This window comes from Botrytis deweyae, assembly GCF_014898535.1.
Source record: "Botrytis deweyae strain B1 chromosome Unknown BDEW_003, whole genome shotgun sequence".
Classification (NCBI taxonomy): domain Eukaryota; kingdom Fungi; phylum Ascomycota; class Leotiomycetes; order Helotiales; family Sclerotiniaceae; genus Botrytis; species Botrytis deweyae.
This window is the reverse complement of record NW_024066210.1, coordinates 522,684-536,005: the sequence shown is the minus strand read 5'-3', so window position 1 is coordinate 536,005 and position 13,322 is coordinate 522,684. Positions and strand designations below refer to the sequence as shown.

Below are 13,322 nucleotides of genomic sequence, written 5' to 3'. Positions count from 1 at the left end.
TAGACAGAAAATCTACACGTTGCTGGTGAATACTGAGTAACCTTTGGCTCGTGGAAACACGCTTGCTAAATGAGTTTGTGGGGGCAGTAGAGGGAATGGAAGTGGATGCATGGTAGATAGAATTGCTAAACTGAGGTGTGTAACGGGAAGAATGAATAGTAAGATTTATGAAATATGAGATGAGATGAGATGAGATGACGGATGATGTTGAGTGAATGATTGGTGAGTGAGTGAGTAATTAAGTGAGTGAGTGAATGATTAGATAAATAAGTATCAAAACTTCAAGATGGATTGAGAACCCGGAGAAAAATAAGCGAGATGATGAAATAAATGATTAGGGGTGAGATGAGATGAGAATCTTAATGAATGGCACGGTATGTAAGTAAGTATGCTTGTATGTATGTTGTAAGAGTTCTGGAACCTACTCACCGCACATGTAACGCTTTTCCGGCTAAAATATACGATTATTCAGCTTTTTATATCCTGGTTTATTTATGAATTTATTAGATAAAATTGAATATAGTATTATAGAAAGATTAAAAATTATTTAAATTACTCAAAAAAATATATTATTTATTTTTAAATATTTTTATAATAGTATTTTTGAGAAATTAAAGTTGAAAATTCGAAAAAATTCGAAAAAATTCGAAAAATTCGCTTATTTTGTATAAGAAAAGCGTTACAAGTTAAAAATTCTGAACTTTTTCAATTAAAAGCTTAAATAATTTTTTAACAAAAATATTTAAAAATAAATTCGAAATTTTTATATATAAATAATAATTCAAATTATTTATTATAAAGTTTTTATAATTTAATATCAATAATTGTATAAATTATATAAGATTTTAGTTTATATAGGAAAATATGAATTTTGCAGGGATTATGTCACAAAACATCACGCTGTATGGTGAGTATGTTCGACAACTCTTATGTTGTATATTTAATTAATATTCTATATAATATGATACTGAAGATTTAGATGTTATGTTGTTGTATTATTATTGTGTTGTTATATTATTATACGAAGTAAAGCTGGGAAATGGAAATGGAAATGGAAATGTTTGGGATTTGGGATTTGGTTTGGGATTTGGAATTTGGGCTTGAAAAGATTGAGAAGATTGAGGATTTAGCGCTGAGTGTTCAATATTGAATGTTATATATTGAGTACTAAGTACTGAATATTAAATATCGAGTATTCAGAAACCCAAAAACTACTCGAGTATTATCATTATCATTATTATCATTATTATTATCATTATTGTTATTATTATCATTATTATTATTATCATCATCATTATCAATATTATCATTATACTATATTATATACATCACGCTATGCTATGCTATGCTTTGCTTTGTTTTGCTTTGCTAGGTATATCAAGCTAATCTTGAATCAATACTCCATCACGCTACGCTGCGCTTCTCTGCTTCTTTGCATTTATCTCTGAATTAAGTATTAAAAGTCGTTTATTGATTTTTCCAATTCCTGATTTCCAATTCTTGGTTTCTAATTCCTGATTTCCAATTCCTGGTTTCCAATTCCTGGTTTCCAATTCCTGATTTCCAACTCTTGAGCCCCTACTCTGTATTAAAGAGGTGAGAAGGGGGAGGTGAGAGGTGAGAGAGAAGAGAGACGCTGTGTTCATGTATCCTGAGTCTTGGATCCTGAATCTTGGATCCTGAATCTTGGATCCTGAATCTTGGATCCTGAATCTTGGATCCTGAATCTTGGATCCTGAATCTTGGATCCTGAATCTTGGATCCTGAATCTTGGATCCTGAATCTTGGATCCTGAAATTTGAATTTTGGATTATCAAATTTGAAATTTGAAATTTGAATAAGGGATTAGTTTTGCTGGAGGGGGGGGATTGTGTGGGGGTGTTGAAGATTGAGAATTGGGATTGAGATTTGAGAGGTGAGAGGTTGGATTGAGTTTGAGATGATTGTGGTGAGGTGAAGTGAGGTGAGGATCATGCGTGGCTTTAAAAATCGTTTCTGGGAGTTCGGTAGTGGTTGGTTCGAGAATATAGCGTAATTCTACCCCTCGGATGACATAGCTTCCATGGTATGAGCCTCCATTTATCATAAATGCCAAACCAGACAATCCAGATCTCTTCGGCCTCTTCCCAAACCCCTATCTAAGATACTCCTGTGCATCAAACAACTTTCAATTTGGTATGACCTACTCTCGTCGTAGCGATACAGGAATCGGGTAAAGATTCAAAAAATCGGTGGGCCTCGAAAAAAATCGGCACGAGGATTGCCACACTGCCAACAGTTGAATAAATTAGGCTGATTATAGAAGCTGCAACCAAATATGTTACAATTCCAACCCGGAGGAGGAAAATAGCCAGTCGTAGTTTGACCAACTTGACCAGGAGCGACGAGAGTGGTATCCGTACCGCCGCATTTCCAACAGCTGATATCCCGGGAAGAATTATGGGCTGCGCATCCTGATGCACCGCAATACCAATCACCGGCATGAAATACATTGACTGTTGCTCGAGGTGGCGGGTTATGAAAGATAATACGGGGATTACCACATTTTCGACAACGTACCACGCCGTTATCATTTGTCTCGCCACAATTAAATGAGCTACAATTCCATAGAATAGGAACCGTCGGCACTTTAGAACGACTGCCGCAACCTTTACAGACAACATGATTGGCATAGTTGTGTCTGGAACAATCTCTGAATGGACATACCCAATCCCCGGGCTGGAAAATCTCGATGCTACCATCCACTCTCCTTGTTCCACGCGGACTGGAACATTTCTTACAGATGATAGACTCGGAAATATTGCGTTCTCCACACCCCCTTGATATACAGAACCAATCACCAGGAGCCGGATAGAAAAATCCAGCACCATTTATAATTCTTCTTGGCTGGAATGCGTGAGGGTCCCTTGGAGATCCCTTTGTCAGCATGTTTCTTGTTCTCTCCTCCATGTTATAATCATGTCCCATTTTGTCGGCAGTTGCTTTGGTTGGAGTGGGGAGTCTCTTTTTTCTCTCCCTAGTTTCCTTCCCAAGGGTGCAGTCAGAGCTCTTCGTTTGCCAGGGATATCTCAAGATTATTTCTTCGTCTTCTGATTCTTCCTCTCCTGACTCTTCATCATCTGAATTATTCCCAAGACTGAAATTGTGGCCCGTATTTCTTACTTTCTGGACTTCCCAATACCGAGTCTCAATTAGCTTGTTCACTTCTTGATCCCAATCCGCGTGGAAAAAACTTGAGATTTTCTCCGCTATCTCGATCCAATTCCCAGGTAGTCCCTCGACTAGATGATCACCTTTTGTTAACCGACTCGGGTAGAAAAAATCCGTGGGGGGATCGAGATCAGACTTAGGTTTAGCCTGTAGTTGGTTCCCTGCATATGCAATATGCGGTAGGCTCGGATGAGGAAAATTGCCAGGAAATGATGTATAATCCGGATAACCGTTCCTGGACCAAGTCGGGGTAGAATTATTGGCGCCGAGATTGAGATTTGGCTCATTAGCTTTATTAGCCTGCATAGAGTTTCCTAAGCCAGCACGGTATCGTGAGCTCGAATAAGGAAAATTGTCAAGAACCAATGCGTCGAGTCTCCAGCTCGAGGGGCAATCAATTGTATGATGTCCTACTTTGTTGCACGTAAAACATATCTTGCTTGCATTTTCGTCTGACACGGCTTTGTCTGCTTCTTGGATTTTTGAATTCCCACCAGATATTATACTGCTTGCATGATTGCTCTGCCTGTGAGGACGGGAGTGTAGTATTGTTGGGATTGATGATCTTAGCGATTTTTTAGTATCACAGTCTTCTTCATTCAAAAAGAAGATATCTGGATCTGGCAGTGCGATTGGCGAACTTAGCGATTCTTTAGTGTTACAATCTTCTTCATCCAATAAGAGGATATCTGGATCTGGTAGTGGAATTGATGACTTTAGCGATTCCTCAGTATTGCAATCTTCATTATCTATTAAGAAGGTATCTGGATCTGGCAGTGTGATTGGTGACCTTAGTGGTTCCATAGTATTGCAATCTTCATTATCCAATAAGAAGACATCTGGATCTCGCAGTGGGACTGATAAATCGATTTTATCATTGGGACATTCAAAATCAAGAGAATCAGCAAAGGAACCAGGATCTAGAAGTTCCGGCCATGAATCACTAGGTTTAGAAACAGTCTCCTGCAAACGTGGTGTCAAGAAAGGAATTTCTGGCTCTGGAAGATATGCATCAGATGATGATGTACGTTGTCTCTCACTCCGCCTCATAGTTCTGGGTGATTTCTGCTGTAAATTAGAAGATCTAGGGCTTGTTTGAAATTGAGGCATAGAACTGGAATCGTCATCATCTGCTTCTAAATAAGATTGATCTGTTGGAGTCGAGGACTTTTTGTTTGATTTTTTCGGGTATGCTACTTCTGGGTCCAATAGCTGTTGATTTTGCGAAATCGAACCATTCGTTGAAGATAGTTGTTCCGGCTCTATAATCTGTATTGGGGATTGCGTCACTGAAGGCGGTGATTCGGTCTTTGAAGTAGGTTGCGTGATTCTCATCTGTGGTAGTATATGAACAGGTGGGGCTGATTTGCCGTGTTTTGCAGTGTCTTCTTCCAGTAACGATGATTGATGTCCATTGTCCCGTAGTGATTGCTTTTCTCTTTTATGTGGTGGCTTATAAATCGATGAGGATGATTCACTATTTCTTTGCGGCAATGTCAAAGGCAATTTCTCTTCTGAAGCTAACATCTGCCCTGCTTTGAAAGGAGGTACATATGGTGGGCGGCTCTGCTGAAGGTGATTTTTCTTCAACTTGGTAGCATCTTGATGGATATCGTCAACCTTGGAAACCGTTTGGACCTCCCTTGAAGCTAGCTCCATGTTTTTATTTGCAACATGGCCAACTTGTTTTTCATTTGATGCTGAAGGCAGATTTTGGCTATTATCAATGGTCTTTGGTGAGTTCCTTGACTCCATGGGCCCGGAGATAAGCCCTGTTTGATTCTTGACCTCATTAGTGGTTTGCAAGTGTTGTGATTCCGTGGAATCTGAAATTACCATCTGTTTCTTGTTGTTGCCAGAATCGGATGTAGCTACTTGTGTGTGACTCGAGGATAGCTTCGAACGACTATCTGCGACACTCTCACTTTGTGTTTGATTCAAGACCGGGAATTTATCTTGACTTCCAGTCACGGTTTTTAACGGTTTCAGCGACTGTGGCCTGGGAATAATCGTCATTGCCTTAGCAGCGGGGGCAATGGTTCGTGCATCACTCGATGATCGGTTCAATTTCTTATGCGAAATACTCTTAGCTTTTTGTCTTCTGTTCAATGCCGGATATGTGTCTTGCGTTACAACGAGAGAAGACTGTGACTCCTCAGGGCCTGTGGAATTGTTGTTGTCGTTTGAATCTTGGACTCCTACACTTGGTGCGGTTTGAACATAGCTCAAAGGCGACTTTCTAATGCTTGGGAAAAGAAGGCGTTGTAAGTGTCTTGGTACTGATGAGGTAGACATCGCTGGATTCCGTCTAATATTTTTGGATTTAAGATTCTTGACCTGCAAGCCTTCCGGTGGCAATTCTTCGCTTGTTGAAGATTTACCACTAATGTTACTACTGCCTCTGCTACTACTGTCGTGACGATTTGCTGGATACTCCAGGTTAGGTGCTTGTTTTCCTGGTGCTCCTAAAGATTGACGCCTTTCACTCGTGTTAATCTTCGAGCCAGAAATTGGTTCGGGGGATATTACGTATCGACTACGGATTTCTAACAATACTCTCAACTCCCTCTCCTTGAGCTCTTTCATCTTAAGTTGATTGCACTGATTGGTCGTCAACATCTCCACCCTCTTCTCAAAGCTATTGATCTCTTTGAGGTCTCTACTTAGGTTGGAAATTCTCTTCTCCAACTGTTTCTGTTCCTTAGATTGTTCGTACTTGAATTCTGCAAATTTTGACAGTTGATTTTCTCCTTGTTCCTTTTGACCACTTGACTGAGTATCTGTATCGACAGGAACACAATCTAGAACTTTTTCTGGAGATGATAAATCTCGCAGTTTGTAATTTTCGACAGCGGGAGTGAGGTCACTTCCGAATTCTTTTCTAACAACCAAATTCTCAGACGTAGGTGTGCTTTCGCTTGGGACATTTGACGAAGTACCTTCATTGAAGGGATTATCAGGTGCATACCTCTGTGCATAGCTCTGGTACATGCTCTGCTCTTCTTCTGCATACCTGTGGGAAGATGAGGGACTGTGAACATCTATTGCCTTGCCTTTTCCCTTTTCTTCGGTTGAAGGAACGGCTCTTTCATTGTCTGGAGATGAATCATGGTTTCTTGGGCGATAGTTTTCTGTTGCATGATAAGCATTCAGCTTTGCTTCAAATTCCAGCTCTTTAGCCTGTTTTGTCTTGATATCTTTTCTCATCCAGATGGTCAACCACTCTCCTCTAGCTTCTTTTGACTCAAACTCTGAAATACATTCGAGAGCTTCTGCCAAGCGAACAATCTCACAAGTAATGATTTCACTATCACTTGCTGCTTCGCTCATCGACTTTAGGAATACTTCAAACTTGTGGCCTAGGTCGGCCGACTTTCGATTTAATCTCCAGTGAAAGTACCATAGCCTTGGTAAGATTGTATCCATTGTGCGGGGGTATGCTTGAGAGAGAACTTTATCTGGTGTTTCCCATGCTGGATCTGGATATAATCCCTTCGGTATCCCATAATCATCGTATGATACCTCAAACTTGCCTACTTGCTTCAAGGAAAAGTCGTATGTCCATGGGTGCTGTCTCCCTGACTTAACTTTTAAAAAATTACGAATATCCTTAGACGAACGAATTGGAGGACAATTCATTCTTTTCTGGTCGCACAATGTTAGCCATGGATCCCAAAGGCCTTCAGACATTGGAGATTTGTACCAGAATAAGACAAGCCAAATCTCCCCCGCCTTTAGACTTTGGTAGCGCACTGCATTCATCATATAAATGCTTCTTAGTATTGCATCGCGGACAACCTGAGATGAACCCAAACTCGTCCACAGGAGCCACACAGTGACTCAAGATGTGACCTCTCATATTACAGTTTGCGCAAATCGCGTCGTGGTACCTCTTGTGATCCCGTTCCATATTGCCATGGGATGCTTGCTGTGTCTTAATTGGCGATCGACTCAGATTTGGTGTGATGGGTTGTTCTGACGATCCTGCAGTTGGTAAGAGTGTAGTGAGAGTTTCCTGCGACGAATCCTGTTCTGGTGAAGTGGAAGTCGATCTTTTTACAGGATTTTTGGATTGATTTTGATCTCTGGACTCAAAGGATTGTCTCGAGGTGCTTTTTGACGATATACCCGCGAAGAAAGGTTCATTAGGCCCTGTAGCAAGATCAGTATGCGAGGCAAATTCCCCAGAAGTAGCCCACTAACAGAAATGTTTCCATGTCTCGACTTTGGCCGTCAGTGATTGAAACTCTTCAGACACATTGGAGTCATCACTCTGGAGACGATCCATGGTTTGGCCATACCAACTATAAATCGCACTATATCCTATGCCATCTGAGTATGCTTTATGGCCCATTGCCTCCAGTCCCTCCGTATGAATGTGGCCGCTCATATTAATAGTTGATCGTGCAATGTGAATGATAAATTTCAATAGTAATTCTGATAAGTAATACAATTTTGGTGCCCAAGATTATTTTCCTGAAATGCTATTAATTGAGGATAGATTGTGGGTGCAGACACATTTTGTGATATGCGATGAAATTCGACTGCTCGCTGTTGCCATGCACAATAAGAATTTCTCGCAAGAGCAACCATCTGTCGACACAGAGAAGGAACGAACAGAACCAAAATACAGTTGAAGGGCGCCTATCATGATAGTTTTCTTTTTATCAAATTTCTCAGCGCCCCTTGTAACCAATACTGTTTGTAACTATTTGAAGCACATAGAATACAGTATTGATATAAACCACAAAATCTGCATTCCGATATTCTACCAAAAGATCTTCAAGAAGATCCCCCACATCAAATTCATCCTGCATATTACGGCTTGTATCGATCGAGAAAATGGACATCGTCAAGCGGAGAAACGAGGGTATCGAGAAGATGGCATCTGGAGGACCTCTCTACGATACAAGCACCCCAAAATTGGATGCCGGAGTGTCGCCCTCCACTGAACCTCTCACATCACACGAACATGTCCGATCGTCTCAATCCAAGGGCTCGCTCAATACTATCCATGATGATCTGCTTCATGCGCCGTCATTATATGAAAAAGGAAATGAATCTTCTACCAGCGTCAATGTTGGCACTTCACTTCAATCACCTGCATTCGATCTGAGCCATGACAACTTGTCAGATGATATAGACGACGATCATTGCTTAGGTTCACCTGTCGAGATTGGCTTTGATCAGCTTCGACAAGGTCATGTACAATCACGAAGCCCTGATCTGTCAGCTATACAAGAGGAAGATGAAAGGGAGATTCATGACTTGGATAAGGAACTAGAAGCTAGAATGGCTAGTTGCAGCTTTGATACGGATGAAGGAAAAGACAATAAGCTTCATTCCGGTTACAACTTGGAGGATAGACTTGAGCTGAACGACAAGACCTGGACCCCTCTAGAACCTTCCATTACTCGATGGTCAGATGAAGATATGTTATGGCGTCAGGGGGATCTTTCGGCATCTGATTTAGCCAGACGATTAGTTGAAGTAAAAAAGCAGCGAGAGAGACAAATGGAGGTATCGAAAGTATTCTGGAGAAATCCTCAGCATAACCGAAAAAAGCGGGGCTTCAAATATCATATTTCGAAAGCCTTGGAGAAACTTCCTAGCAGCACAAAAATGAAGATGAACAGGTTGGGTGTTGCAAATCAAGTAGACAAATAAGCAGGTTATGTGTGAGTCGGTCTGCGAGGCAGGGAAATGAGGATAGTATATATCAGCCCATCCAGCGATAATAATAACAATAACAGCATTGTATGATGTATTTTGATTGAGCATCCTAACTTGTGAAGTTGATGAATTGTCAAAAAAAGTTCGGAACGGATCAATGTTTTTACGAAAAAGCCTCGGCATTGAAGAGATGTTGAATCTCTTTCAATTACAAGACCTTCCACTCTATCTATCCCATCTTCCGGTGATCCCATGAGAAATCTTTTCCGCACTTCGGAAAGTTTCACGACCTGAAGTCAAGTATCTTTCCCCATAAAACTGACATCCTTAACCGCATCCAACTCTCCCAAAAACCCCTCATATTTCTGTCTAATCAACTTCCACGCCGTTGGACCCAAAGGAAGTCGAAGTGGTACTTTCTCTCCACGACTAGCTATCTCATAGATAGTTTGTGCTATACCATTGGGGTCGAGCATACCAACACCGCTCTTGATACCCATGTTTACCCATTTCTCGAGTATACGGGCAGGCATATCGGGAGCAGAATAGGCGGGATGAGGTGCAGTGTGGGCTTTGCTGTGGCCTTCAAAGTTGGTTTTCACACCAGATGGCTCGATTATACAAAAATTAACTGGTCAAAAGAGGTCTCGTTAGTTGTGTGGGAAGAGACAATGAAGTGAAATGCGAAAGTGATTATCAACATACTATTCCAATCAGGATGCATTTCTCGCGCAACAGATTCAGTCCAACCTTCCACTGCATATTTACCAGCGTGGTAATAAGCATTACCGGGAAATGAACACAATCCCGCTAGAGAAGAAATCTGGTAAATGACTCCTCCACGATGTTCTTTATGCTGGCGCATAACCTCAACAGCTTTCATCGTGACTCTGGCGGTGCCAAAAAATAAAGTTTCGACTTCTAAATGAGCTTCTTCCTCAGTCGCCGATTCGGTGTCTCCAGAAAGGGAGTAGCCAGCATTATTGATAACAATGTCAAGATGGAAAGAGTCACCGAAATGCTTAGAAACAGCAGCAAATGCTTCATTAATTGACTTAGCAGAGGTTACGTCGAGAGCGAGTTTAAGGATATTAGGATTGGAGTCGGGAAGGTAAGCGAGATCGGATGGGTTGCGAGCTGTGGCAATCAAACGCTGATTGGGTTTGCTGGCGACTAATTCCGAGATGGCGCGGCCGATTCCAGATGAGCAGCCGGTAACTTTTCACGATAGACATTAGTCATTTGCTTTCTTAAACTCGCAATGATAGTTGGGGAGTAGCGCACTCAACCAGGTTGCATCAGCTGGAAGCTCGTAAGGCTTGGCATTAACTGGATTCATCTTGATAGTGTTTGGTTAGATTTTAGTATCGACAGGTGTGTTCTATTTTGTTCTCGTTAAGGTTTCGTGCTTGTCTTTTCACTGTGGTCAACTTTGGGCTTCTTATATCCAAAATCCTTATCAACCCCCACACCAAATACAGATTATTGGAACTGACGTAGATACGTACTGTTCACGATTTGGTCAAAGCTGTAAACCCCCTATTATGATATTCGCTTCACGGCGAGCTCAGTTTGTTTCCCCGAGCAAAGAGTGGGTTGGGAAAACGAGTCGGAAATTCTGGGAGAGGATTGAGTCATTCGGCCAGGGCTTAAAGGATTCTATTGATGCAGGTGCTGCAGTCAGCCATCTCGTGATCTTCACGACAATTCCACCAATCACTGTGCTTCATTAGGTGCTGTCGCATATCTATCATGTGTTCTGAAGAACAAATTAACCTCGTTTCTAAAAGCCATTTATCCATCAACCAAAAAGGCTGAACTTCTGGAAGTAAGGTTCCAGATTATTGGCTTCTAATTATACACCTCGGATGATAAGTTGCTAATATTTCCAATTCAAATCCAAAAGCTTTTATTAAACGTCGGAACTATGTCCGAGTCTGATCTCTCAATGTAAGAACAATTTCATTCGGAGTAAAAAAACTATCATTCGAAAGCTTGGCATCCTCTTTACTTTCTTCGGAGCTAAAACCATATACAAAAGAACCAAATTTTGGAGGACTAATGCCTCGAGAGCACGCCATATCTGCTCTCGTTCTCAATGATGAAGGTTGATAAGGAGGCATCTCAGTGTAGTCTTTTCAAATTCATACGATCGCGAACAGGGCAAAACTACGAGGCTCACAAAAACATGGATTGATAATATCTCAGCGACATCATATGTCTAAAGCGCAATTCGTTTCCCAATTGAAATTCAATACCCGAGTGTACAATACTTCCTCACCTCAAAAGTCACAAATTTAGATATTCAATGTCATAAAATCTCCGTATACATAATTTTATTCCTATCTAACCTTTAAACCTCTCTCGAAACGACAAAATCCAAACCAGCCATCCCAGACGCTGAAATATGTACCCTCCATGCTCTCACCAAAAAGCATTTTTGCAAAAGTACAGAAAAATAATCTAAGAGACATCTCCAAATCACCAATCTCATATACAAAACACCCCAATATCAGTTTCCAATTAGAACAATCTAATCCTTAGATCTCTAAAGAATATTAACTTTTCCAGTCTCCTCAGGCAAAACCCCAGTAACGATAAACGTCTTACTTCCAAACGTCATTGTCTCGGTCTTGAATTCAAAATTCTTACTATCAATCTCAATCTTACCCGTGAATTCAGGGTTTTGCACATGAACACCAGTGGGTTTAGCATGGCCACTCTCAACAGCCCGAACTGATTCCTTCTGAGTGGAAGGTTTGGCATGACCGGATTCGTGCGCTTGGGAATGTTTTTTGGTGCCGGTAGGTTTGACGTGCTTGGATTGGTGTTCTTTGCCTCCCTTACCGGTTGGTTTGGAGTGGCCAGATTTATGCTCCTTGTTTCCCTTGCCAGTTGGCTTTGCTAGTCTACTCTCGTGGTCTTTGCCGCCTTTGCCAGTAGGCTCGGTTTGTCCACTCTCGTGGGTACCAGTTGGCTTAACGTGTCCGCTCTCAGCAGCACGAGCCGGCTCTTTGTGCCCAGTAGGCCTAGCATAGCTCGATTTGTGGACCTGGGAGTGTTCCTTGGCACCAGAAGGCTTGGCATTACCGGATTCGTGAGCAAAGGCCTCTTTGGTTCCAGTGGGCTTAGCATGAGTGGACTCATGTTCCTTTTCGTCCTTTCCAGATGGCTTAGCATGTCCGCTTTCATGAGGCTTATGATCTTTAGCTCCAGTGGGTTTGGCATCTCCGCTCTTATGTTCCTTTCTACCCTTTCCAGACACTTTTGCATGTCCGCTTTTATGCGGTTTCTCGTTCTTGAAGACAGAGGTTGCAGAGGGGTGTGCATGTTCTTTCTTTCCACTACCAGTAATCCTCGCACGGTCACTTTCATGTTCGTGAACTGCACTTCCTGTGGGCTTTGCCTTACGGGATTTGCTCACAGTGGTACCTTCGACAATGTCGGTTTCAAGAGCCCTTTTAGAGAGATGACCAGTTGGTTTAGCGTGGCTGCTTTCGTGGGCCTTGGATGCCAGGCCAGTTGGCTTGGAACCATCATGAGACTTGACACCAGATGGTCGGAAGTGGTGGACTTCGGTCTTACCACCAGATGGGTGGATGGTGAATTTAGATTCCTCCTCTTCTGTGCCGGTGGGGATGGGCTCCTTAGCAGTGAAGGAACCGGTAGGGTTGATCTTGAAAGAGTGTTCAACGGAGCCGGTAGGTTTAACATGGGATCCACTGTGCTGAACGACATCGGAGCTAAGAGCGATGGGGGAAGCAGTGATCATGGAGATAAGGAGAGCGGCAGTTGCGCCGGAGATCTTGGAGAATTGCATGATGATAGATGTCAATCTGCGTAAATTTGGGTTCAAAAAGTTAATTTGTTTGCTTGCAATGATACAAAAATGCTTAAGCGGAAATCAAAGTAAGGACCGGCCGATATTGGAATCAAAAAATTGAATTGTAAAGAGTGTGATAATAAAGAACGCAAAAAGCAGAACGCGACTTTAATAACAGTGTTTGAACTGATGAAGCAGAAGAGATACTATAAGAATATGTCGGCATATATATACTTAGCACATTAAAAAGAAGTCTAGACTTGCCCTTCAGTTGCAGCAAGCCATTCATCCTCATCTCATCGCTGCGCAACCTCGTAATTCTTCTTCCTTTGCGCCACCAGTATCATGACATATTATTTTCTGGGGAGGCATCTCGTTGCTTCCCGCAAGCTGGTCAGATACAACCATTTGATAGACGAAATCAAGAAAATACAAGAAGGTAGGATCGGAGGAATGGCTAAAATATATAAAAATAATCCATTTCTTTCAAGAACAGGCACTCGATTTCATGTCGAACGGTTCCCCAGGAAATATGAAACCAGACCCTTCAAAAGGCTAATTGTATAAACAAACGTAAGATACCATTCCTAGGAGGTCCCAATAGCAAACGGAACTA

General features: G+C 41.8%; 5 protein-coding genes across 5 annotated transcripts; 1 reads left to right on the top strand and 4 right to left on the bottom strand.

Annotated features, from left to right (window-relative positions):
* Positions 1 to 1,409: 1,409 nt before the first annotated feature.
* Positions 1,410 to 2,079, bottom strand: EAE98_001553 (uncharacterized protein; the record flags this gene model as incomplete). The annotated part of the gene is made up of 2 exons (XM_038949172.1): positions 1,410 to 1,791; positions 2,042 to 2,079. The coding sequence occupies 2 exons, from the start codon at positions 2,077 to 2,079 to the stop codon at positions 1,410 to 1,412; spliced, it is 420 nt and encodes a 139-aa protein (XP_038814157.1).
* A 141-nt stretch (positions 2,080 to 2,220) lies between these two features.
* Positions 2,221 to 7,600, bottom strand: EAE98_001552 (uncharacterized protein; the record flags this gene model as incomplete). The annotated part of the gene is made up of 3 exons (XM_038949171.1): positions 2,221 to 6,855; positions 6,914 to 7,362; positions 7,414 to 7,600. 3 exons carry the CDS (start codon positions 7,598 to 7,600, stop codon positions 2,221 to 2,223), a joined length of 5,271 nt encoding a protein of 1,756 aa, XP_038814156.1.
* Positions 7,601 to 8,052: 452 nt separating this feature from the next.
* On the top strand, positions 8,053 to 8,877 carry EAE98_001551 (uncharacterized protein; the record flags this gene model as incomplete). The annotated part of the gene is made up of 1 exon (XM_038949170.1): positions 8,053 to 8,877. The coding sequence occupies one exon, from the start codon at positions 8,053 to 8,055 to the stop codon at positions 8,875 to 8,877; it is 825 nt and encodes a 274-aa protein (XP_038814155.1).
* Positions 8,878 to 8,973: 96 nt separating this feature from the next.
* EAE98_001550 (uncharacterized protein) lies at positions 8,974 to 10,586 on the bottom strand. The gene is made up of 4 exons (XM_038949169.1): positions 10,392 to 10,586; positions 10,168 to 10,296; positions 9,589 to 10,101; positions 8,974 to 9,514 (listed from the first exon to the last, which is right to left on the bottom strand). The coding sequence occupies exons 2-4, from the start codon at positions 10,220 to 10,222 to the stop codon at positions 9,180 to 9,182; spliced, it is 903 nt and encodes a 300-aa protein (XP_038814154.1). The 5' UTR covers positions 10,223 to 10,296; positions 10,392 to 10,586; the 3' UTR covers positions 8,974 to 9,179.
* Positions 10,587 to 11,431: 845 nt separating this feature from the next.
* Positions 11,432 to 12,703, bottom strand: EAE98_001549 (uncharacterized protein; the record flags this gene model as incomplete). The annotated part of the gene is made up of 1 exon (XM_038949168.1): positions 11,432 to 12,703. One exon carries the CDS (start codon positions 12,701 to 12,703, stop codon positions 11,432 to 11,434), a length of 1,272 nt encoding a protein of 423 aa, XP_038814153.1.
* Between the last annotated feature and the right edge of the window lie 619 nt (positions 12,704 to 13,322).